Source organism: Pongo pygmaeus, chromosome 1, assembly GCF_028885625.2.
Source record: "Pongo pygmaeus isolate AG05252 chromosome 1, NHGRI_mPonPyg2-v2.0_pri, whole genome shotgun sequence".
In the NCBI taxonomy this organism is placed as follows: Eukaryota; Metazoa; Chordata; class Mammalia; order Primates; family Hominidae; genus Pongo; species Pongo pygmaeus.
The window spans coordinates 96,460,010-96,482,187 of NC_072373.2; the positions used below are offsets into that span (position 1 = coordinate 96,460,010).

A 22,178-nucleotide genomic window follows, 5' to 3' on the forward strand; every position below is an offset into this window, starting at 1 on the left:
AATATTGAAAATTCTTTTTTTTTTTTTTGAGACAGAGTTTTGCTCTTGTTGCCCAGGCTGGAGCGCAGTGGCGCAATCTTGACTCACCGCAACCTCCGCCTCCCGGGTTCAAGTGATTCTCCTGCCTCAGCCTTCCTGAGTAGCTGAGATTACAGGCATGTGCCACCATGCCCAGCTAATTTTGTATGTTTAGTAGAGATAGGGTTTCTCCATGTTGGTCAGGCTGGTCTTGAACTTCTGACCTCAGGTGATCTGCCTGCCTCAGCCTCCCAAAGTGCTGGGATTACAGGTGTGAGCCACCGTGCCCAGCCTTTTTTTTTTTTTTTTTTAGACGGAGTCTGATTGGCCCCTGCTCTCCTCCTGATTGTCCCTGTTGCCCCAAGGCCATTTTAGACAGTACCGGGCATGTTCAGGGTGGTATGGCTGTAGACCCCAGGGCCATTTTATTTTATATTTATTTATTTATTTATTTATTTATTTATTTATTTTTGAGACAGAGTCTGGTTGGCCCCTGCTCTCCTCCTGATTGTCCCTGTTGCCCCAAGGCCGTTTTAGACAGGACCGGGCATGTTCAGGGTGGTATGGCTATAGACCCCAGGGCCATTTTATTTATTTATTTATTTTTATTTATTTATTTATTTATTTATTTTTAGCAAGATTTTTGCTCTGTCTTCCAGGCTGGAGTGCAGTGGCGTGATCTCGGCTCACTGCAGCCTCTACCTCCTGGGTTCAAGTGATTCTCCTGCCTCAGTCTCTCAAGTAGCTGGGATTACAGGTGCCTGCCACCATGCCCAGCTAATTTTTGTGTTTTTAGTAGAGATGGGTTTCACCATGTTGGCCAGGCTGGTCTCAAATTCCTGACCTCAGGTGATCCACCTGCCTCGGCCTCTCAAAGTGCTGGGATTGCAGGTGTGAGCCACCGCGCGCAGTTGGACATTTTAACCAAAGAAAAATCAATCAGCTAGTTAACTTTCATGGAAGTATCAAAATGGTGTTGTCCAATGAAGTCTCATGTTGAATAAATTTAACTCTAATGCATTTCCACTCTACGCATCACTCTTGTTATTAAAGTTCCTGATTCTCATTTTGCCTTGGAGATGTGATAGTTTTATTTATTTATTTAGAGACAGAGCCTTGCTTTGTCACCCAGGCTGAAGTGCAGTGGCATGATCTTGGCTCACTGCAACGTCTCCACCTGGGTTCCAACGATTCTTGTGCCTCAGCCATAACATTACAAACATATAAATTTTTTCTTTTTTTTTTTTTTTGAGGTAGAATTTTGCTCTGTTGCCCAGGCTGGAGTTCAGTGGCACTATCGCGGCTTACTGCAACCTCTGCCTTCCAGGTTCAAGGGATTCTTCTGCCTCAGCCTCCTGAGTAGCTTGAATTACAGGCACAGGCCACCACACCTGGCTAATTTTTGTATTTTTAGTAGAGATGGGGTTTTGCCAAGTTGGCCAGGCTGGTCTCAAACTCCTGACCTCAAGTGATCCGCCCACCTTGGCCTCCGAAAGTTCTGGGATTACAGGTGTAAACCACCACGCCTGGCCGATTTTTATGATTTTTGAATGATTGAAAAAAAATCAAGAGATTATTTTGTGACGTGAAAATTACATGAAATTCAGATTTCAGTGTTTATAAGTAAAGTTTTATTGGAAATAACTATGCTCATTTTTTTCCCATATTGTCTGTAGTTGTTTTCATGCTGCTACAATGTCAGAGTTACTAGTCACAACAAAGATGTTAAGGCCTCCAAAACCTAAAATATTTACTATCTGGCTAAAGAAAAGGCTTGCTGGGCCTGGTTTGATGGCACACATCTGTAGTTGCAACTACTTGGGAGAGGCTAAGGTGGAAGCGTTGATTGAACCCAAGAGGTTGATGCTGCAGTGAGCTGTGATCACACCACTGTACTCTAGCCTGGGTGACAGAGCAAGACCCTGTCTCAAAAAAATAAAGAAAAAGAAAATAAGCTTGCCAGTCTGTGATGTAGATGAATTCTGGTCCCAGATTAATGGTCATATTACTGGATACTCAAGCTATTCTTTTCTTTTCTTTTTTTTTTGAGACGGAGTCTCTGTTGCCCAGGCTGGAGTGCAATGGCATGATCTCGGCTCACTGTAACCTCCGCCTCCCTGGTTCAAGCGGTTCTCCTGCCTCAAGCCTCCTGAGTAGCTGGGATTACAGGTGCGTGCCACCATGTCCGGCTAATCTTTGTATTTTTTTAAGTAGAGATGGGGTTTTACCATGTTGGCCAGATTTGTCTAGAATTCCTGACCTCGTGATCCGCCTGCCTCGGCCTCCCAAAGTGCTGGAATTACAGGCATGAGCCACTGCGCCCAGTAAAAAAAGAAAAAAATTTAAAAGAATATATATATGACATTTGTAGCTCATTGTTTTAGTGACTGTATAATATTTCATTGTATGGATATACCTTAATTTACCTAATCTGTCCACTTCTGAGGAACAGTTAGGGTGTTTGCAATTTGTGTATACGTGTGCTATGATAACCAGTATTCCAGTGAAACATCCTACGTATATCTTTACACATTTAAGTATATTTGTAGGTAAAAGTTCTAGAAGTGTAATTAATGAACCAAATGTATGCACGTTTACAATTTTGTTAGACTTTAAGTTATTCTCCATAAATTTGTACCAGTTTACAACCACACCAACAGGCTATAAGAATTTCTAAAACAACTCAATTGAAATCTAAACTTGAGAGAAGTAGTGTGGCTGGCCACCAGTGAGAACTGTCTGTCTTCAAGTGCCTTTGGGAACACTTATATACCTTATTAGCATTTCCTTTCAAAAAAACAGTTGTCTTTGGATTTTGATTGTCAGGCATGTGACTACAGCCCAATTATTGGAAAGAGAAGAAGGGGGCTTTTTTTTTTCCTTTTTGAGATGGAGTTTCGTCGTCGTTACCCAGGCTGGAGTGCAATGGCGTGATCTTGGGCCCACTGCAACCTCCACCTCCCGGGTTCAAGCAATTTTCCTGCCTCAGCCTCCCAAGTTGCTGGGATTACAGGCATGTACAACCACACCCGGCTATTTTATATTTTTAGTAGAAATGGGGTTTCACCATGTTGGCCACGCTGGTCTCGAGCTCCTGACCTCAGGTGATCCGCCCACCTTGGCCTCTCAAAGTGCTGGGATTACAGGTGTGAACCACACTGTGCCTGGCAAAGGAGGCTTTTTAAAATTTTTATTTTAAGAGACAGGATCTTGCCATGTTGCCCAGGCTGGAATGCAGTGGCTATTCACAGGCATGATCACTGCAGTTTCGAACTCCTGGGTCAAGCAATCCGCTAGCCTCAGTTTCCCAAGTAGCTGGAATTGCAGGTGTGTGCACCATCACACCCAGCTGGAGTATACATTTTAAGATAAAAACTGTCTTCTTTGAAATGTTCCTCAAATGTCTCAACTTTTAGTCTAAGTGTAAAAGTTTTGATAATCTGATTTCTTGTCCTCACAATTTTTAAAAATCAGGGGCAACTTCAGGAGTAAGGAGCATGTACGGTTCCTAGTTGAGCTTCTAATTGGCAGAGGCAGAGAGCCAAACACAGCTACATCAGCAGGGTCATACTGTTTTCAGGGAATGGAGATGTTAAGGCAGGTAAGGGCAAATTCCTAATAAAAGTTAGATTTCTTTGCTGACTGATTTTCTTGCTCTAATAGGTCACTTGTCTTTCTCCTCATCTCATTTCTCTGCTTTTACAGTGAAGGTGATTATTTTATTCAGTAGATTTAGGTTTTGTTCAGTGAATTTAGAACTTACTAGGAGGCTTTCACTTGCTCAGAGTAGGGTCAGAGTAGGAAGGTTATCTTTTTTGGTGCCTCAGCCTCCTGAGTAGCTGGGACTACAGGCGTGCACCAGCACACCTGGCTAATTTTTTTTTGTATGTTTAGTAGAGATGGGGTTTCACCGTATTGGCTAGGCTGGTCTCCAACTTCTTGCCTCAAGCAATCCTCCCACCTTGGCCTCCCGAAGTGCTGGGATTACAGGCGTGAGCCACTGTGCCCAGTCGAGATTTGAATCTTTTAAATACCTACCAGAGCTATGTGATTTGGGATTGGTATTTTTGTAGTTTATTATAATTTCTTTTTTCTTTTCTTTTTCTTTTTTTTTTTTTTTTTTTTGAGACAGGCTGTTACTCTGTTGCCCAGGCCGGAATGCAGTGGTGCAGTCATAGCTCACTACAGGCTTGAACTTTGGGTTCTCGCAATCCTCTCTCTCCTTAGCCTCTCTAGTAGCTGGGACCACAGGCATGTGCTGCTACACCTGGCTAATTTTTTGTACTTTTTGTAGAGATGGGGTTTTACCATGTTGCATAGGCTGGTCTCAGACTCCTGGACTCAAGTGATTGGCCTGCCTCAGCCTCCCAGAGTGCTAGAATTATAGGCTTTAGCCACCATGCCTGGCCTGGGGTTTTTTTTTTTTTCTGTTTGTTTTTCGAGACAGGGTCTCATTATGTTGCTTGAGCCAGTCTAGAACTCCTAGCTTCAAGCCATCCTTTCGTCTAGGTCTTCCAAAGCATCGGGATTACAGGCGTGAGCCACTGTGCCAGGCTCAAGGAATGAAATATTTGAATATAGAAACATATATAGTTACTGAGGAAGTGCATCGTTTTCAGCAGTTCTTTAAAAAAATTTTTTTTTAGTATATTGGCCAACTGTCTAGCTTTGAGACCTTAACCTGTATAGCAGGAGTGGTGATTTGAATCCATTACAATATAGTTGATATTTTTAGAAGACATAAATTCTGGGTCCCTATAGAAGAAATTTTTCTTAAGCAGAAACTTACACTTTAGAGAGCAATATAATGTAGTTTTGACTTTTTGTGGAAAATATTTACTTAGTCTCTCATCAGTTATTTTCCTGAGAAGCACTAATCTTTCTCTTGCACCCACATTGGGTGGTCTGAGATACTTAGCACCAAAAGTCAAGTAATCCTATTTGAAGTAACTGTCTTTTGTTCACATTCTCCCCATCTTGCATAAGATCATTTTGTTCTCATCGTATTAGAAGAAACAGAAAAGCCAAAATCAGATGATTTGAGTACTTTTCATCTTTTCTTCTTATTTTTAAAAAACAGGTGTTTTGGCCGGGCGTGGTGGCTCACGCCTGTAATCCCAGCACTTTGGGAGGCCGAGGCGGGTGGATCACGAGGTCAGGAGATTGAGACCATCCTGGCTAACACAGTGAAACCCCGTCTCTACTAAAAATAGAAAAAATTAGCTGGGCGAGGTGGTGGGCACCTGTAGTTCCAGCTACTCAGGAGGCTGAGGCAGGAGAATGGCGTGAACCCTGGGGGGCGGAGCCTGCAGTGAGCCGAGATTGCACCACTGCACTTCAGCCTAGGTGACAGCAAGACTCCGTCTCAGAAACAAAAACAAAAACAAAAAAAAAGTGTTTTAAGAGCTATTTTAGTTCCCAAAGCCATAACCACAGTATTTTTTTAATTAACTGGAAGTATTTGTTTAACCAGTTTCTCTTTTTGAAAAGATCCTTCAAAAATGGATCTTACTAATGTTGCCTTGGATATAAAAAGCAATGAGTATAAAATCTGTAGTTTGATGACGTTTTCTCCCTTAAGAAATTTATGGATGTGTTAGCAGAATATAGCATGATCTCCTGAACTCTCTGTAGTTAATATTTCAGTCAGTATTAGGAGTTGCTTCATTGGCCTTGAACATTTTTCTGTTCATGGCTGGGCACAGTGACTCACGCCTGTAATCCCAGCACTTTGGACCGCCAAGGCAGGCGGATCACCTGAGGTTGGGAATTCGAGACCAGCCTGACCAACATGGAGAAACCCCATGTCTACTAAAAATACAAAATTAGCTGGGTGTGGTGGTGCATGCTTGTAATCCCAGCTACTCAGGAGGCTGAGGCAGGAGAATTGCTTGAATCCGGGAGGCGGAGGTTGTGGTGAGCGGAGATCGTGCCATTGCACTCCAGCCTGGGCGACAAGAGCGAAACTCCATTTCCAAAAAAAAAGAAAAGAAAATTTTACTGTTCACTCTTACAGGCCCTCAAGCCATTCTGTTTTTATGGTCCCTCTTACTTTCCCTTTTGTTTCAGATTATCCCCTTTATCTGACCTACTTGTTGGAGTGGAGAGTCCAGTTCTTTTTTGAGTGGTGCTTTTGATTCAGGATAGGCAACTGTCTTAATATTAGGAGCCAGGATCTGTTTTATGCCTCATCTCATGCAGCTTTCTTTAATGCTATTTAGAGACTTCCTTGTTAGATGGATTTTTTTTTAAAATATATTTTTAAGAGACAGTCTCATTCTGTTGCCTAGGCTGGAGTGCAGTAGCTGTATCATAGCTTACTACAGCCTAGAACTACTGGGCTCAAGTGATCCTCCCACTTCCTCCTGAGGAGCTGGGACTACAGGCGCATGCCACAGCACCTAGCTAATTTTTTTTTTTTTTTTTGGTAAAGACAAGAGTCTTGCTATGTTGCCCAGGCTGGTCTTGAACTCCTGGGTTCAAGTGATCCTCCCACCTCAGCCTCCCAAAGTGCTGGGATTATAGGCATGAGCCACTACACCCGGCCCAGATGGATTTTTGAAGAGCCTTTCTTATCTCTAAAGTCAGAGGTATAAAAGTCTCAATGAACAGCGTACTCAGCCCTAACCTTAGCTGTGATCATCAGACTTAGACATCTTTGCAGATAAAGAGAAACAGGTAACTGAAGGTATATGGATAAAGGAAGGACCCAAATACTGCATATCTTAGATTCAAGAGTACATCATTGTATTGTCAATAAATTTTTAGTAACATGTCTCCTTTGCCCCTCAGATATCTCTGTTCTTTTCATTTTTTCTTCTTTTTTTTTATTTTTATTTTTTTGGGAGACGGGGTCTCACTCTGTTGCCCAGGCTATAGTGCAGTGGCACGATCGTGGCTCACTGCAGCCCCAATCTCTTGGGCTTAAGTGATCCTCCCACGTCAGCCTCTCAAGTAACTGGGACTACATGCATGTGCCACCACGACTGGTTGGTTCTGTACCTCGTGTACCTGACTGTCATCAGCATTAAGCCAAGGAAATACTGCCAATCTCGTTTATCAGTTTTTGTAAACTTTTTTTTTTTTTTTTTGAGACGGAGTCTCGCTCTGTCACCCAGGCTGCAGTGCAGTGGCGCAATCTTGGCTCACTGCGCTCTCTGCCTCCCGGGTTCACCTGATTCTCTCATGCCTCAGTCTCCCGAGTAGCTGGGACTACAGGCACATTCCACCACACCCAGCTAATTTTTTTGTTTGTTAGTTTTTGAGATGGAGCTTCGCTCTTGTTGCCCAGGCTGCAGTGCAGTGATGCAATCTTGGTTCACCGCAACATCTGCCTCCCGGGTTCAGGGGATTCTCCTGCCTCAGCCTCCTGAGTAGCTGGGATTACAGGCATGTGCCACCACGCCTGACTAATTTTGTATTTTTAGTAGAGATGGGGTTTCTCCATGTTGGTCAGGCTGGTCTCGAGCTCCTGACCTCAGTTGATCCACCTGCCTCGGCCCCCCAAAGTGCTGGGATTACAGGCGTAAGCTACCTCGCCCAGCCTTTGTTTTTTTGAGATGGAGTCTCAACCTGTCACCCAGGCTGGAGTGCAGTGGAGCAATCTCCACTTACTGCGACCTCTGCCTCTCGGGTTCAAGCGATTCTCCTGCCTCAGCCTCCCAAGTAACTGGGACTGCAGGCGCGTGCCACCATGCCTGGCTAATTTTTTGTATTTTTAGTAGAGACGGGGTTTCACCGTGTTAGCCAGGATGGTCTCGATCTTCTGACCTCGTGATCTGCCCGTCTCGGCCTCCCAAAGTGCTAGGATTACAGGCGTGAGCCACTGTGCCTGGCCCGTAAACTTTTTTTTTAACTGAGGTATAATATACATACAGAAAAGTAGTTTAATTATAAGGTGACCACCCAGATAGAGATATAGAAGACCCAGAAGTCTTTTTTTGTTTTTTGAGACAGTCTTGCTCTGTCGCCTATGCTGGAGTTCAGTGGCATGAATTCAGCTCACTGCAACGTCTGCTTCCCAGGTTGAAGCGATTTTCTTGCCTCAGCCTCCCGAGTAGCTGGAACTGCAGGCGTGTGCCACCACACCTGGCTAATTTTTGTATTTTTAGTAGAGACGGGTTTCACCATGTTGGCCAGGCTGGTTTTGAACTCCTGACCTCAAGTGATCTGCCCGCCTCAACCTCCCAAAGTGCTGGGATTACAGGCGTAAGCCACGTGCCCAGTCCCAGAAATCTTTTTTATGTTCTCTCCTAGTCATTACCCTCCTCCACTCCAACAGGTAGCCACTATTCTGACTTCTTCTGGTAGTATTTGTGTTCAACTACAAGCTTGAGACTTGGTTATAATTGCCACAAACCTCCTTGAAGATAAAGTCATGTTGATGGTGTTTAATATAGTGGTTCCAGTTAGTATGGGGACATTTTTGGGTTTTTTTTTTTTTTTTTTTTTTTGAGATGGAGTCTTGTTTTGTCGCCCAGGCCAAGTGCAGTGGTGCGATCTCGGCTCACTGCAGCCTCCGCCTCCCGGGTTCAAGTGATTTTCCTGTCTCAGCCTCCTGAGTAGCTGGGATTACAGGCACCTGCCACCATGCCTGGCTGATTTTTATATTTTCAGTAGAGATGGGGTTTCACCATGTTGACCAGGCTGGTCTCGAACTCCTGACCCTGTGAGCCACCCACCTTGGCCTCCGAAGTGCTGGGATTACAGGCATGAGCCAGTGTGCCCGACCAAGAATAAACTTTTCTAAAAGTTCAGATTTACTTAGGGGGAAGGGGTAAATGTATTTTTTTTTTTTTTTGAGACAGAGTCTTGCTCTGTTGCCCAGGCTGGAGTGCAGTGTTGTGATCTCAGCTCACTGCAACCTCTGCCTCCGGCAGCTCAAGCGATCCTCCCACTTCAGCCTCTTGAGTAGCTGGGACTACAGGCGTGCGCCACCCTGCCCAGCTAACTTTTTGTCTTTTTTTTTTGTAGAGACTGGGTTTCGGCATGTCACCCAGGCTGGTGTGAAACTTCTGGGCTCAAGTGATCTGCCTGCCTCAGTCTCCCAAAGTGCTGGGATTACAGATGTGAGCCGGCCCGTGTCCAGCTGGGATAAACTTTTTAAGGTGAATATTTACTGCCCTGTAAAATGATAAACCTGCCTACTATACCAAATCCTAGTAACAACTGTCAGAATTTTGACAAATCTTTATGTCACTGAATTGAAGAAAAGTGTCACTGTTTTTCCTGTAGGTTCCATGTGCTCATCAGTGCTAATGGGCAAATCTCAGCTAATAGACTGCTAGAAGTTTCCTCTAGGTAAAATCCAGACCAGATAGGTTTTTCCTCTTGGACTGTGTTTAGATACAGCTTCACAGAACTTGATCCACTCCTCTGCATGAATATTTTCTTCCCTCATTTCAATAAAGAAGATTTCTTGGCTGGGCTCAGTGGCTCACGCCTGTAATCCCAGCACTTTGGGAGGCCAGGGCGGGTGGATCATGAGGTCAGGAGTTCAAGACCAGCTTGGCCAACATTGTGAAACCCCGTCTCTACTAAAAATACAAAAATTAGCCAGGTGTGGTGGCACATGCCTGTAGTCCCAGCTACTTGGGAGGCGGAGGTAGGATAATTGCCTGAACCCGGGAGGCAGAGGTTGCAGTAAGCCAAGATGGCACAACTGCACTCCAGCTGCACTCCAGCCTGGGTGACAGAGGGAGACTGTCTCAAAAAAATTTAAAAAAGGTTTCTAACAAGTCTACTGGATACTGTCTAATGTTGGGCCCATTTTGATGACAAAATTATTTTATAATATTGTTGGACAGAAGCGATGAATGTCCAGAATTTCACATTGGCATATCTTATCCATCAATTCTGATTTTAAACTCCTTGACCATTTACTAGTCAATTGTTAGGAGCAGCTATGTATTCATGTATCCCTCTACAGTCTAGAGAGTTCTAGGTGAGTGATGCTGCTTTGACCCTGAAAGACCCCTTTACTTACCAGTTTATTTATTTTTCCCTTGGATTCAATAGGAGGGAATACTTATTAGTATATTTAATATTTGGTCAGCTAGATCTTTTTTCCTAGATATCTGATCTTTAGCCTTTAGTGTGTCTTACCTTAACTAGTGGTAGTGTTCTATATACTATAATAGTCTTGTTACCTATTTTACTCTTGAGTTTTTTGAGTGACTTATGCTGCTGCTACCTAGGCCTGGGAACTCTGTCCCTAATTGTCTTTTCTTTTCTTTTCTTTTTTTTTTTTTTTTTTTTTGAGACGGAGTCTCACTCTGTTGCCAGGCTAGAGTGCAGTGACATGATCTTGGCTCACTGCAACCTCCACCTCCTGGGTTTAAGCAATGCTCCTGCCTCAGCCTCCTGAGTAGCTGGGACTACAGGCATCTGCCACTGCCATGCCTGGCTAATTTTTGTATTTTTAGTAGATACGGGGTTTCACCATGTTGGCCAGGATGGTCTCGATCTCTTGACCTCATGATCCGCCCACCTCAGCCTCCCAGAGTGCTTGGATTACAGGCGTGAGCTACTGCACCCAGCCACAAACTCTGTCCCTAATTTTCATTGTGCTTATGTCTTTTAGTAATTATGTTAAATCTAGCCATTACTTTTATTTTTAAATTTTAGTCGGTTTTTGGATAGGTGATATATGCACATGGTACGGAATTCACAATTGGAAAAAGTTTACAGTAAAAAAGGACATCTCTTTCTTTGGAGACAGAACTTAATCTACTTCTTTTCCCTCCCCTCTCCCCGCCATACTTCCCTCCTCTTACCTTTCCCCTCCCCTTTTTCCTTCCCTTTGCCTCCCCCCCTCACCTCTTTTTTTTTTTTTTTTCTTTTAAATGAGACAGAGAGTTTCACTCTTGTTGCCCAGGCTGGAGTGCAGTGGCACTATCTCAGCTCACTACAAACTCTGCCTCCTGGGTTCAAGCAATTCTCCTGCCGCAACCTCCCAAAGTAGCTGGGATTACAGGTGCCTGCCACCACACCTAGCTAATTTTGTATATTTTGAGTAGAGATGGGGTTTCACCGTGCTGGCCAGGCTGGTCTTCAACTGCTGACCTCAGGTGACCCACCCGCCTTGGCCTCCCAAAATGCTGGGATTACTGGCATGAACCACCACTCCCAGCTGCCTTCCCTTTTTTCTTCTCTTTCCTTTTTTTTTCACCCCTTTCTTTCCTTTCCCTTCCCTTTTTCCTTTCCTTTCTTTTCCTTTTTTATTTGTTTGTTTCTTTGAGGTGGAGTCTCGCTGTCGCCCAGGCTGGAGTGCAATGGTGCGATCTCAGCTCACTGCAACCTCCGCCTCCCAGGTTCAAGCAGTTCTCCTGCCTCAGCCTCCTGAGTAGTTGGGATTACAGGTGCCCACCACCAGACCTGGCTAATTTTTGTATTTTTAGTAGAGACGGGGTTTTGCCATGTTGGTCAGGCTGGTCTTGAACTCCTGACCTCAGGTGATCCTCCCACCTCGGCCTCCCAAAGTGCTGGGATTATGGGCGTGAGCCACTCCACCTGTCGGCACATTTTATTAAAGAAAAATTTTGCATGGTTTACTTTTCGCTGGTCTGTTCTGGCATGCTTTTAATGATACCAGAATCACCTGGCTTAACGATAGCCAGTGTACAAACTCTGTAGTATTTCCTACATGCCTTACAGTTATTGCCACTGTAATGATGGATGCCAGTTTTGGCCAACATAGTGTTTAGTACTCTATTTTGGATTTCCTTAAAGATGGGCAGTTGTTGATGAGGATGACCAATTTCACTTTAAATAAGTTGGAGCCTAGAGTTGATCAACTCCAGCCGCTTTTTCATCCTCTGCGGCCACCAGCTTTCTGTCTCAGGGTCAGGATGGCCCCCAACCAAGAGCAGCTGCCAGGCTGGCTGGGAAGCAAGAAATCCTGTTTCTTGTTCTGTCTTTTTTTTTTTTTGAGACGGAGTCTTGTTCTGTCGCCTAGGCTGGAGTGCAGTGGTGTGATCTTGGCTCACTGCAACCTCTGCCTCCTGGGTTTATGCGAATCTCCTGCCTCAGCCTCCTGAGTAGCTGGGACTACAGGCACGTGCTACCACGCCCGGCTAATTTTTTGTATTTTTAGGAGAGAGGGGGTCTCACCCTGTTAGCCAGGATGGTCTTGATCGCTTGACTTTGTGATCGCTCGCTTCGGCCTCCCATAGTGTTGGGATTACAGGCGTGAGCCACCACACCCGGCCTCTTATCTTTCTTTCTTTTTTTTTTTTTTGAGACAGAGTTTCGCTCTTGTTGCCCAGGCTGGAGTGCAATGGTGTGATCTTGGCTCACTGTAACCTCTGCCTCTTGGGTTCAAGTGATTCTCCTGCCTCGGCCTCCCGAGTGGCTGGGATTACAGGCATGCCCCCATGCCTGACTAATTTTTTGTATTTTTAGTAAAGATGAGTTTCTCCATGTTAGTCAGGCTGGTCTTGAACTCCCGACCTCAGGTGATCCGCCCACCTTGGCCTCCCAAAGTGCTGGGATTACAGGTGTGAGCCACCGCGCCCCGCCGGCCTCTTATCTTTCTATTGATAATCTAGATGTTTGTAAATTTACTGTGACTTTTTTTTTTTAATTTTTTATTCTGAAGAACTTACATACCCAAACGGAGTACAAAGTAATTAACTTTCATGTGCCCACCACAGGCTTCAAAAATTACTAACATTTTGCTATTCTTTACAGTTAATTTTAATGTTGAAAATACAGAGGACATATGAAAATAAGTAACATGTGAGTGTATTTTAAATTTGACGTTCACACATCTACAACTTTCCTCTTGCCAGCTGTTTCCTTTTATGTTGTCTCCATCTTTCTCATTAGTGTAATTATGAGGGGGGTTAATTGTGTAATTGTCTTGAAATTCTGATAACTGGATGGCTTACAAGTCTACCAAGTTTGAGTGAAGTAAATTCTGAACTTGCCCGCCCAGAGTGATTTATAATTATACATGGTACATTCTTTGTTTTTTTTTTTTTTTGGAGACGGGGTTTCGCTCTTGTTGCCCAGGCTAGAGTGCAGTGGCACGAACTTGGTTCACCAGAATGTCCGCCTGGGTTCAAGCAATTCTCCTGCCTCAGCCCGCCGAGTAGCTGGGATTACAGGGATGTGCCACCACGCCCTGCTTATTTTGTATTTTTAGTAGAGATAGGTTTTCTCCATGTTGGTCAGGCTTGTCTCGAACTCCCGACCTCAGGTGAGCCACCACACCCAGCCTGATACATTCTATTTTTATTCAATAATTAGATCTAGTTCTAGCATAGCCTGTCGAACATAGCGATTCAGTGAGGTGATTATTAAAGTGGAGGGCAAATTAAAAGATTTATGGAAGTCACTGACTGTATGGCTGTGGTAACTTTTTAATCTTAGGTTTTCTATTATTACTCCTCATGGTTTGGGGCTCTTAAGTCAGAGATTGAGTAGAATGTCACTATATAGAGGGTAGCTGTATTTTTTTTTCTTTTCTGCATTGTTTATGATTTCAGAGGATAAAGATAAGAGCAACCTTCACAACAGAAGTGAAAGGTGAGAAGCTTAATGTAGAGTAAAATGTCTGAAGCTCTAAGTTAAACTGTTGATAGGCTGGGATTTCTACTCTTGGAACACTAGAGAGGAAGAGACACTTAGATACTTAGTAACAGCAAAAAGCCAGGCCAAAAAGTAGAACTCAAGTGCTTAGAAAATCTGTGGCAAAAGAGATAAATGTGACTACTAAAACTACTTTCTCTTTCGTCTGTGGCACTTAGTTGATAACAGTTGTTAGCACATTTAGATGTTCAAGTTTAATTTTTATTGTCAGATAAGTATGAACATTTGTGACTTGCCTAAAAAGAACTTGGTCCCCCTGCAAAGATAGAGAGAAGGTACAGATCGGAGTGAATGAAAATAATCAGCAATCAAGTATTAAGAAATGAAGTATTTGCACACCTCATCACTGGGAATCAATAGCATGCTGCTGATACAGGATGAGAATAAGTTAGGGATTTAGGACTATTCTAGTTAGGTACTATCTTGTAGACACTACTAGAGATACTTTGTCTTTTGGAAGACAGAAATTATTCTGTAGGTACTAAATACTAATATAGTGGTCTATATGATTTTCATGTTTCTTTTTCCAAGGATAGGCAGTGGAATCCTCCAGTTGCCTTAGGAAAATATATACCACCCTTGCAGAAGAGATTGGCCTAGACACATCTTGTGCTATATGATAAATGAAAAAGTTGATCTGTTTACTTTCTCTATTCCTGTATGATGATTAAGTGATTGAGTAGTGTATGGCAGTAATTTTTTTTTTTTTTTTTGAGACAGAGCCTCACTGTGTTGCCCAGGCTGGAGTGCAGTGGCGCAATCTCGGCTCACTGCAACCTCCGCCTCCCAGGTTAAAGTGATTCTCCTGCCTTAACCTCCTGAATAGCTGGGATTAGGTGCCTGCCACCATGCCTGGCTAATTTTTGTATTTTTAGTAGAGACAGGGTTTCACCATGTTGGCCACGGTGGTTTCCAACTCCTGTCCTCAAGTGATCCAGCCGCCTTGGCCTCCCAGACAGAGTACTGGGATTACAGGCATGAACCACCACACCCAGCCTGCAGTAATTTTTTATGCTTATTTGCAATACTTGAGTTAATAGAAGTCTTTATGGCCTCTACAGTTATCTTACTTCCTGTAAACCCATAATGAGTTAACACATTAAGGAATATGCTTTGACTGTATACAGTGGCACACACCTTAGCCCCAGCCACTGGGACAACATAGCGAAACCTTGTCTCTTTAAAAAAAGTAAAATAGGAGTACTACTTTGAGAAGAACAGTACTCCCTAATTTAAATGCTGTCTCAGGACTCGAAGTCTTGTTCTCATTTCTTGTGTCTGTCTTAAGACCCAGTCCATATTCTGCATTATAAGGTAGTGTACCTAGTTTTTCCTTTAGCCAAAATTTTGATAAATACATCTTCCCAAATAGTGGTAGACACTTACTTCACTTGTCAATCAATCAGTCATTGATTTGTAACTCCCAAGTGATTGAAAACTGACTTCCCTTGTTAGACTAAACTGCCTTTTTCCAGAGAACTCACCGTTGCACATTAGCTTGGGTGTAATTCCCAATTTGTGTATCAGGGATTGGGAAAGCAAATGGTTTTCTTTGTATTAGTGCGTGATTGCCTGGTGTGCTATTTCTAAACATGTGGAGAGGAATCCTCATCTCCAAAGAATTGATGTTTTCTTTTGACTAGTTGAGCTATTTTCCGCTTAATGAAGAAAAAATGTAACTTTTTGACTATATGAATGGGGTTTGGCTGTTCTGTGATCTGATTTGTTGTTGTAATAGTAATTTTGAAGCATCATGATCTGATTTCTCCAAATAGACTAGACCCACTCAAAGCAGACAGGACTATAAGGAGGTAGGAGAGGACTAACAGCTAGATAAACAAATTTTGGCTTGTTTTATTGGACACCAGTGAATAAGTGTAAGTTAACCATTTAGCCATGTTTCAGTATAATGTTGGCTTTTTTAAAAAACAGCTATTTTTCGGCCAGGCTCAGTGGCTCATGCCTGTAATCCCAGCGCTTTGGGAGGCTGAGGTGGGCGGATCGTGAGGTCAGAAGATTGAGACCGTCCTGGCTAACACGGTGAAACCCTGTCTCTACTAAAAATATGAAAAAAAAAAAAAATTAGCCGGGCGTGCTGGCAGGCGCCTGTAGTCCCAGCTAGTCGGGAGGCTGAGGTCCCAGCTAGTCGAGAGGCTCAGACAGGAGAATGGCGTGAATCTGGGAGGCGGAGCTTGCACTAAGCCGAGATAGCGCCACTGCACTCCAGCCTGGGCGACAGAGCGAGACTCCGTCTCAAGAAAAAAAAAAGGAAAAAAAGCTATTTTTCAGCCTTTGTAATGGTTCTAATACTGATCTGATTGCTGAGTCCTAGGATATACAGTCATGCCCCACATAATGGTAGTCCCATAAGGTTGTAACATCATATGTTTGCCATACATTTTCTATGTTTAGATATGTTTAAAAAAATACTTACCATTGTGTTATAATTGCCAATATAGTAATAGACTATATAGGTTTATAGCCTAGGAGCAATAGGCTATACCATCTAGGTTTGTTTAAATACACTTTACGATGTTCACACAACAGTGAAATTGCCTAATCATGTATTTTTCAGAATGTATCCCTGTTGTTAAGCAACACATAACTGTATGTTAAAATGGGGACAAAGATTTAGCAAGTTATTTATAAAATTTGTAAAGGGCAAAGATAAAGACTGTTTTTGCCAGTTTATGATATTACTGAGTTTTTGTTCAGTGGTTCTATGAAGTTTATATTTCTTCTGTAGGAGTACCTTTAAGCATTCGGTTGCAATCAATTTGAACTCTGTTGCCTAAGCCTGGATATCACCTCTTTTCTTATGCTATTCTTTGTGATTTGATCCTCCCAGACATCATTTATCAAGTTCTTTTTGTATCTAGGTTGTACATCTTTAGATCTTTAGTCTTCCTTTTTTTTTTTTGGAGACGGAGTCTTGCTCTGTCGCCCAGGCTGGAGAGCAGTGGTGCCGTCTTGGCTCACTGCAAGCTCCGCCTCCGGGGTTCACACCATTCTCCTGCCTCAGCCTCCCAAGTAGCTGGGACTACAGGTGCCCGCCACCACGCCTGGCTAATTTTTTTGTCTTTTTAGTACAGATGAGGTTTCACCATGTTAGCCAGGATGGTCTTGATCTCCTCGTGATCCACCGACCTTGGCCTCCCAAAGTGCTGGGATTACAGGCGTGAGCCACCGTGCCCAGCCCACACTCAGCTAATTTTTGTATTTTTAGTAGAGACGGGGTTTCACCATGTTGGCCAGGCTGGTCTCAAACTCCTAACCTCAGGTGATCCACCTGCCTCTGCCTCCCAAAGTGCTAGGATTGCAAGCGTGAGCCACCATGCCCAGCCCCTTTTTTAAAATATAAATATTTTTCCTTTACTTGTCACTGACTTGAAGCTCATGTCCTTAGCTTTTCAGAAGTAGTCCTGGGTGAAATTATCCATGAGTGGAGATCATACATGTCTGTCAGAGAGTTTATATGTTTTCACTTCCATCATATTTGGCTAATATTTTCTTTAATCCAGTGGGTAAAGTGGAGATTGGCAAGGCAAGCATGGTTACCCTGGAGAACTGGGCTCTTGAGTGCTGAGAAATGCTCAAGGCATCATGGTATAGTGGAAAGAATATGGGCTTTGGAGCCAGCCTCTAATTGTGAGCTGTATGAGTGACTTCATTTAAGCTTTCTAAAATTTCACTGAATTAATTTCCATATCCAGAAGATGGAGAACAGGGCCGGTCACATTGACTCACACCTGTAATCTCAGCACTTTGGGAGGCCGAGGCAGGAGGATCACTTCAGGCCAGGAGTTTGAGACCAGCCTGGCCAACATGGTGAAACCCTGTCTCTACTAAAAATACAAAAATTAACTGGGCGTGGTGGCAGGCCCATGTAATCCCAGCTGCTTGGGAGGCTGAGGCAGGAGAATTGCTTCAACCCGGGAGGCAGAGGTTGCAGTGAGCTGAGATCGCACCATTGCACTCCAGCCTGGGCAACGGAGCGAGACCGTCTCGAAAAAAAGAAATAAATAGAAAGAAAATGGAGAAAAGATCCTACCTTCCTGGCTTAGTGCATTAAATGCTCAGTGAATGTAGATCTCTTTCCTAACTTTAGATAATTTGATGTTCTTTAGGGTTTCACAACTTGAGTAATATTTACCAAGAGGAAGTTTTTTTGTTTTTTTTTTGAGATGAAGTCTCGCTCTTGTCCCCCAGGCTGGAGTGCAGTGGCGCGATCTTGGCTCACTGCAGTGTCATCCTCCCAGGTTCAAACGATTCTCCTGCCTCTAGCTGGGATTAGAGGCGCCTGCCACCACGCCCGGCTAATTTTTTTTTGAGGTGGAGTCTCGCTCTGTCACCCAGGCTGGAGTGCAGTGGAGCGATCTCGGCTCACTGCAAGCTCCATCTCCTGGGTTCATGCCATTCTCCCGCCTCAGCCTCCCGAGTAGCTGGGACTACAGGCACCCACCACCACCACGCCTGGCTAATTTTTTTTGTATTTTTAGTAGAGACGGGGTTTCACCGTGTTAGCCAGAATGGTCTCGATCTCCTGACCTCGTGATCTGCCCGCCTCAGCCTCCCAAAGTGCTGGGATTATAGGCGTGAGCTATTTCACCACCACGCCCGGCTAATTTTTGTATTTTTAGTAGAGATGGGGTTTCACCATGTTGGCCAGGCTGATGTCAAACTCCGGACCTCAGGTGGTCTGCCCACCTCAGCCTCCCAAAGTGCTGGGATTATAGGCATGAGCCACCACGCCCGGCAAAGAGGAAGTATTTTTAAATTTAGTTTTCACCTTACACAATTAAGTACTTCAGTTTTTGGTGAATATGATTTAGCTGAAAAGAGTTGGGTCTCTGTCTACTATATAGTTCTTAATTTTCCAAGGCTCTGAAGATACCTCTTGGCTTGAGAGCATCTGTAGTACCTCTGGACTGCTAATCAATCCAATATATAGAGGGAGATACAGTAAACGTAGAGTACTGCCTCAGCCTCTACAATGTTGAAGATTTAACTCATGGCAATCAATGGTAATTGCTACAGACAGCTTAATTGTATCTAAGCTTTTTATATTAAAAACTGATAAAAAGAAAAAAAAAAGACCAGTGCAGTCAGATGTATTCAGCAGACTTACGTGGGAATTATCTTTGAATGGGTTGTTAAAAAATAGACAATCATACTTACCATCATCAACATGGAACTAGTGAGCTTCAGTTTAAAATTCATAATTGGTTTCCTGTGGAAATGTGATGAATGAGAAGAAATAATCTATTTTGCTTGCCACATTTATCATGTTTTCCTTTATGTTGTAAAATGATAGCAGTGTCTAGATCTGGATACCTCTGATGGTCTCCTATTAAGAGCACCTTATTGTGACTGAGATAGTACAGTATCAACCACTTGAAGCTCAGCTTGTGTTGTAGATAAAGGGTTTTCCTTTGTAGTTTGTAAATTGTTGAATTTCTTATGCCAGTGGCCAATACTACTTAGTTTCGATTTAGCTCAGTGTTAGTTTTCTGAAAATTGAAGTTAATATTATATGGCTCAGGAAAACTTTTATTTAGAAATAATATTTTTGCGTAGGGTGAAGATTATTTTTCTCCATATTTGCTAGAAACTTTAATATTTGAGAAGAACAAGGGCTTTGTGAGAGACTCTGATGGAGGCAATAATTATGATGTGAGTTTCAGATGTCCAAATGAGGCAAGCATTTGGAATGACATATTCATGGGAGATATCAGTTGAAAAGTAAGAAAATCCCTCCCCTCTTGTTATAATTTATAACTAGTTGATCAGATAGATGAAGATCCTAGAGCAAAGGTCCTCAGCCAATAGATCTCCAAGAAAACAATTACCATTGCCCTTCTTCGTCTTTGGTTTGCTTAGATTTCTTCCTCACTATTTTCTGACCCCATATCAGCACTTTGGGGAAGTGAAAAGTCCTTATAAAATGATTGGAACAAGTTGCTCTAAAACAGAAAAGGGAAAGTTAATCAGAGACCAGGCTTAGATATGTCTAGCATCTGGATTTGTCTATAGAATGACATACGGATGTGTGTGTGGTAAGTGCAATATGGTAGGTGAGGAGGTGCTAGAATGCAAAGAGTAAAGTGTTCTAGCTATGACACAGGAAAGTGGAATAATATTGCAATCATACTATGGCTGGGCTTAAAGCATTAAAAAATTTTTTAATTGCAGTAAAATATACATAACAAAGGCCTAAGCTGTGTTTAAAGAATGCATGGGTACTGTCTTGACTACTTTGCTGTGAAACCGTGCTATGCTTTGTGTTAGGTGCAGATTCAGCTGCCCTGAACGGTGTCAATGGATTGGGTTAAATCAGATGTCTTACCTGTAGGACAGCTTCAGGAAAAAAGAAAAATTAGTGAATACACCTGCTGTCTTATTAGTACCTGTTCCCTAGCACTAGCAATAGGGATAAAGAAAAGAAGTTTGGTGGGCAGTATGTCTTCATTTTATTGTAACTTGGGGTGTGCTTTGGTATTGATGCTGCGATTTCCTATCTTGGATGTTGGCTTTGGAAACTAAACAGTTAAAGCATCATGATTTGAGAGGAAACTAGCTCTCATTCATGAAGACAAAGTTTGGCACTAGGCCACAATGATGGGGGGATAGTTAGGGTGGGGAGACTAACAGACTTTTTTGTACCACAAATGACTTTTAAAAATTAAGAGATAATTCCATGTCCTAAGGTTATAAACCGGCTACAACTGGTTTTTCTCTCCCTCCCTCCTGCCCCCGCTAGGCATCATGGGTAAAAGTAAGCATCCCCCTGTTTCTTTTGTTTAATATAACAGTACGCCATGTGATTGGCAGGGCAGTGCCCACTTGGAGACCGGGTTTGTGCAGAGCTCTCAAGGGGGCTGGCACGCATGGGGGCCACCTCTGCTACAGAAAGAGCTTCTCTTACGGTAGAAAAGAGACGATAGAAAAGAGAAAGAAAGGGGACCCTCCACACACACAGGACCCTCCACACACACACACACACACACACACACACACACACACACACAAAACCTAAACCCATCTCCTTATTTTCCTCCTTTTTCTGTTCTCTTTCTCTATTTCTTATCTCTCACACTTTTCTGGAAGCTAGAGGAAGGAACGGAAAAATGTATACCTCTAAGTACTTTTAACTCTCTTGCCCTCCCCAATCCTTATTTTTCTTTGCTAAAAGCAGAAACTCGAAATCTCTTTGAGTTCTTTCTAGTAGTTTTTGGCTATGTGTAGAAGGTAATATGCTGAGGTTTCTAATGGGATTGAAGTAATAAACACTGTTGCTTTAAAAAATTTTGTTGCAGAATTATTGTTTCTCATACAAAGCTCCTTTCGGTTTGGATCTTCTTTCCCTCTGCTTCATCCATTTACTATAATGGTAAGGGTCTCTGGCTTCTAGTTGTCTTCAAGCTGAAGCAATAAGGAGAGTGTTATATTAAGGTTGTCTCTTTCTGCTTCCTCCCCTTTTTAAAAATTTCTTTTGTCTGTAGCAGTGATGGTTCTAGCTCCCCCTTACCCTCTCTACCCCTCCCCTTTTCCATGTCAGCTCCAACCCTGCTCTGTGAATGGAGTCAACCAGCTGACTGAGTGTTGGCATCATGCCAGGGGCTGCAAAGCAATGAGAATGTGCGCGCGCTCGTGTGTGTAAGTGTATACAGAACACAAAGGGAAAGGCCTGCAGTCTAGGAAATCACAGGCCATTATATAAGGAAGTCTGCGTCATCTCTGCTTGCTTGGGCTGATGGACAAGGAGAGGGAGGGGGGAGGCTTAGAGCAAGAAAAATACCCTTTTGACACACCCACACATACACTTTTTTCCTTGCTGTCTTAGAAAGAAAAAGGTATTTGTGTTGTGGCAAAATGAGAGAGCTTCTGTGTGCAAGTGGTATTGACCATGTTCCTAGTGGAAGTAGTAACTGTCCTGGATCTCCTTTTTTATTTTTTTGAGACAGGGTCTCTTGTCACCCAAGCTGGAGTGCAGTGATGTGATCACAGCTCACTGCAGCCTCGAACTCCTGGGTTCAAGCTATCCTCCCAACTCAGCCTCTTGAGTAGCTGGGACTGCAGGCATGTACCACCACACTTGGCTAATTTTTGTATTTTTTATTGAAATTTGGTCTTGTGTTGTCCAGGCTGGTGGGTCTCTTCTTTCTGTTCCCATTCAAAGGTGTATGTGCTTGAGAAAAGAATGATTAAAAGAGAAGTGCCTCCTGGATTTTACAGCTGTAGTTTGTTAAGATACTAAGGGGTGAGGAGCAAGGAGGCAGGGGACAGGCCACACTGTGTGGTTTTTTTGTTTTTTGTTTTTGTTTTTGTTTTTGACAGTCTCACTTGGTAGCCCAGGCTGGAGTGCAGTGGTGTGATCTTTGCTCACTGCAACCCCCGCCTCCCAGGTTCAAGTGATTTTAGTGCCTCTGCCTCCCAAGAAGCTGAGATTACAGGTGCCCACCACCACACCTAGCTAATTTTTATAATTTTTTTTTTTAGTAGAGACAGGGTTTCACCATGTTGGTCAGGCTGGTCTCGAACTCCTGACCTCAAGTCATCCGCCCGCC

At 43.2% G+C, this 22,178-nt stretch overlaps 1 protein-coding gene across 5 annotated transcripts in view; it reads left to right on the top strand.

Moving 5' to 3' along the window:
* Window positions 1–22,178, top strand: part of GATAD2B (GATA zinc finger domain containing 2B) — a 119,246-nt gene that overhangs the window by 21,411 nt on the left and 75,657 nt on the right. For 2 of the 5 annotated variants that reach the window (XM_063662948.1, XM_063662966.1), the window contains exon 2: window positions 2,069–2,187. In XM_063662948.1, coding sequence (XP_063519018.1) covers window positions 2,105–2,187 — 83 coding nt within the window. In that variant the 5' untranslated portion in view covers window positions 2,069–2,104. Of the gene's footprint in view, window positions 1–2,068; window positions 2,188–8,991; window positions 9,126–12,708; window positions 12,757–22,178 lie in introns of those variants that run through there. The other 3 variants (XM_063663022.1, XM_054461525.2, XM_054461544.2) reach the window with 3 other exon arrangements.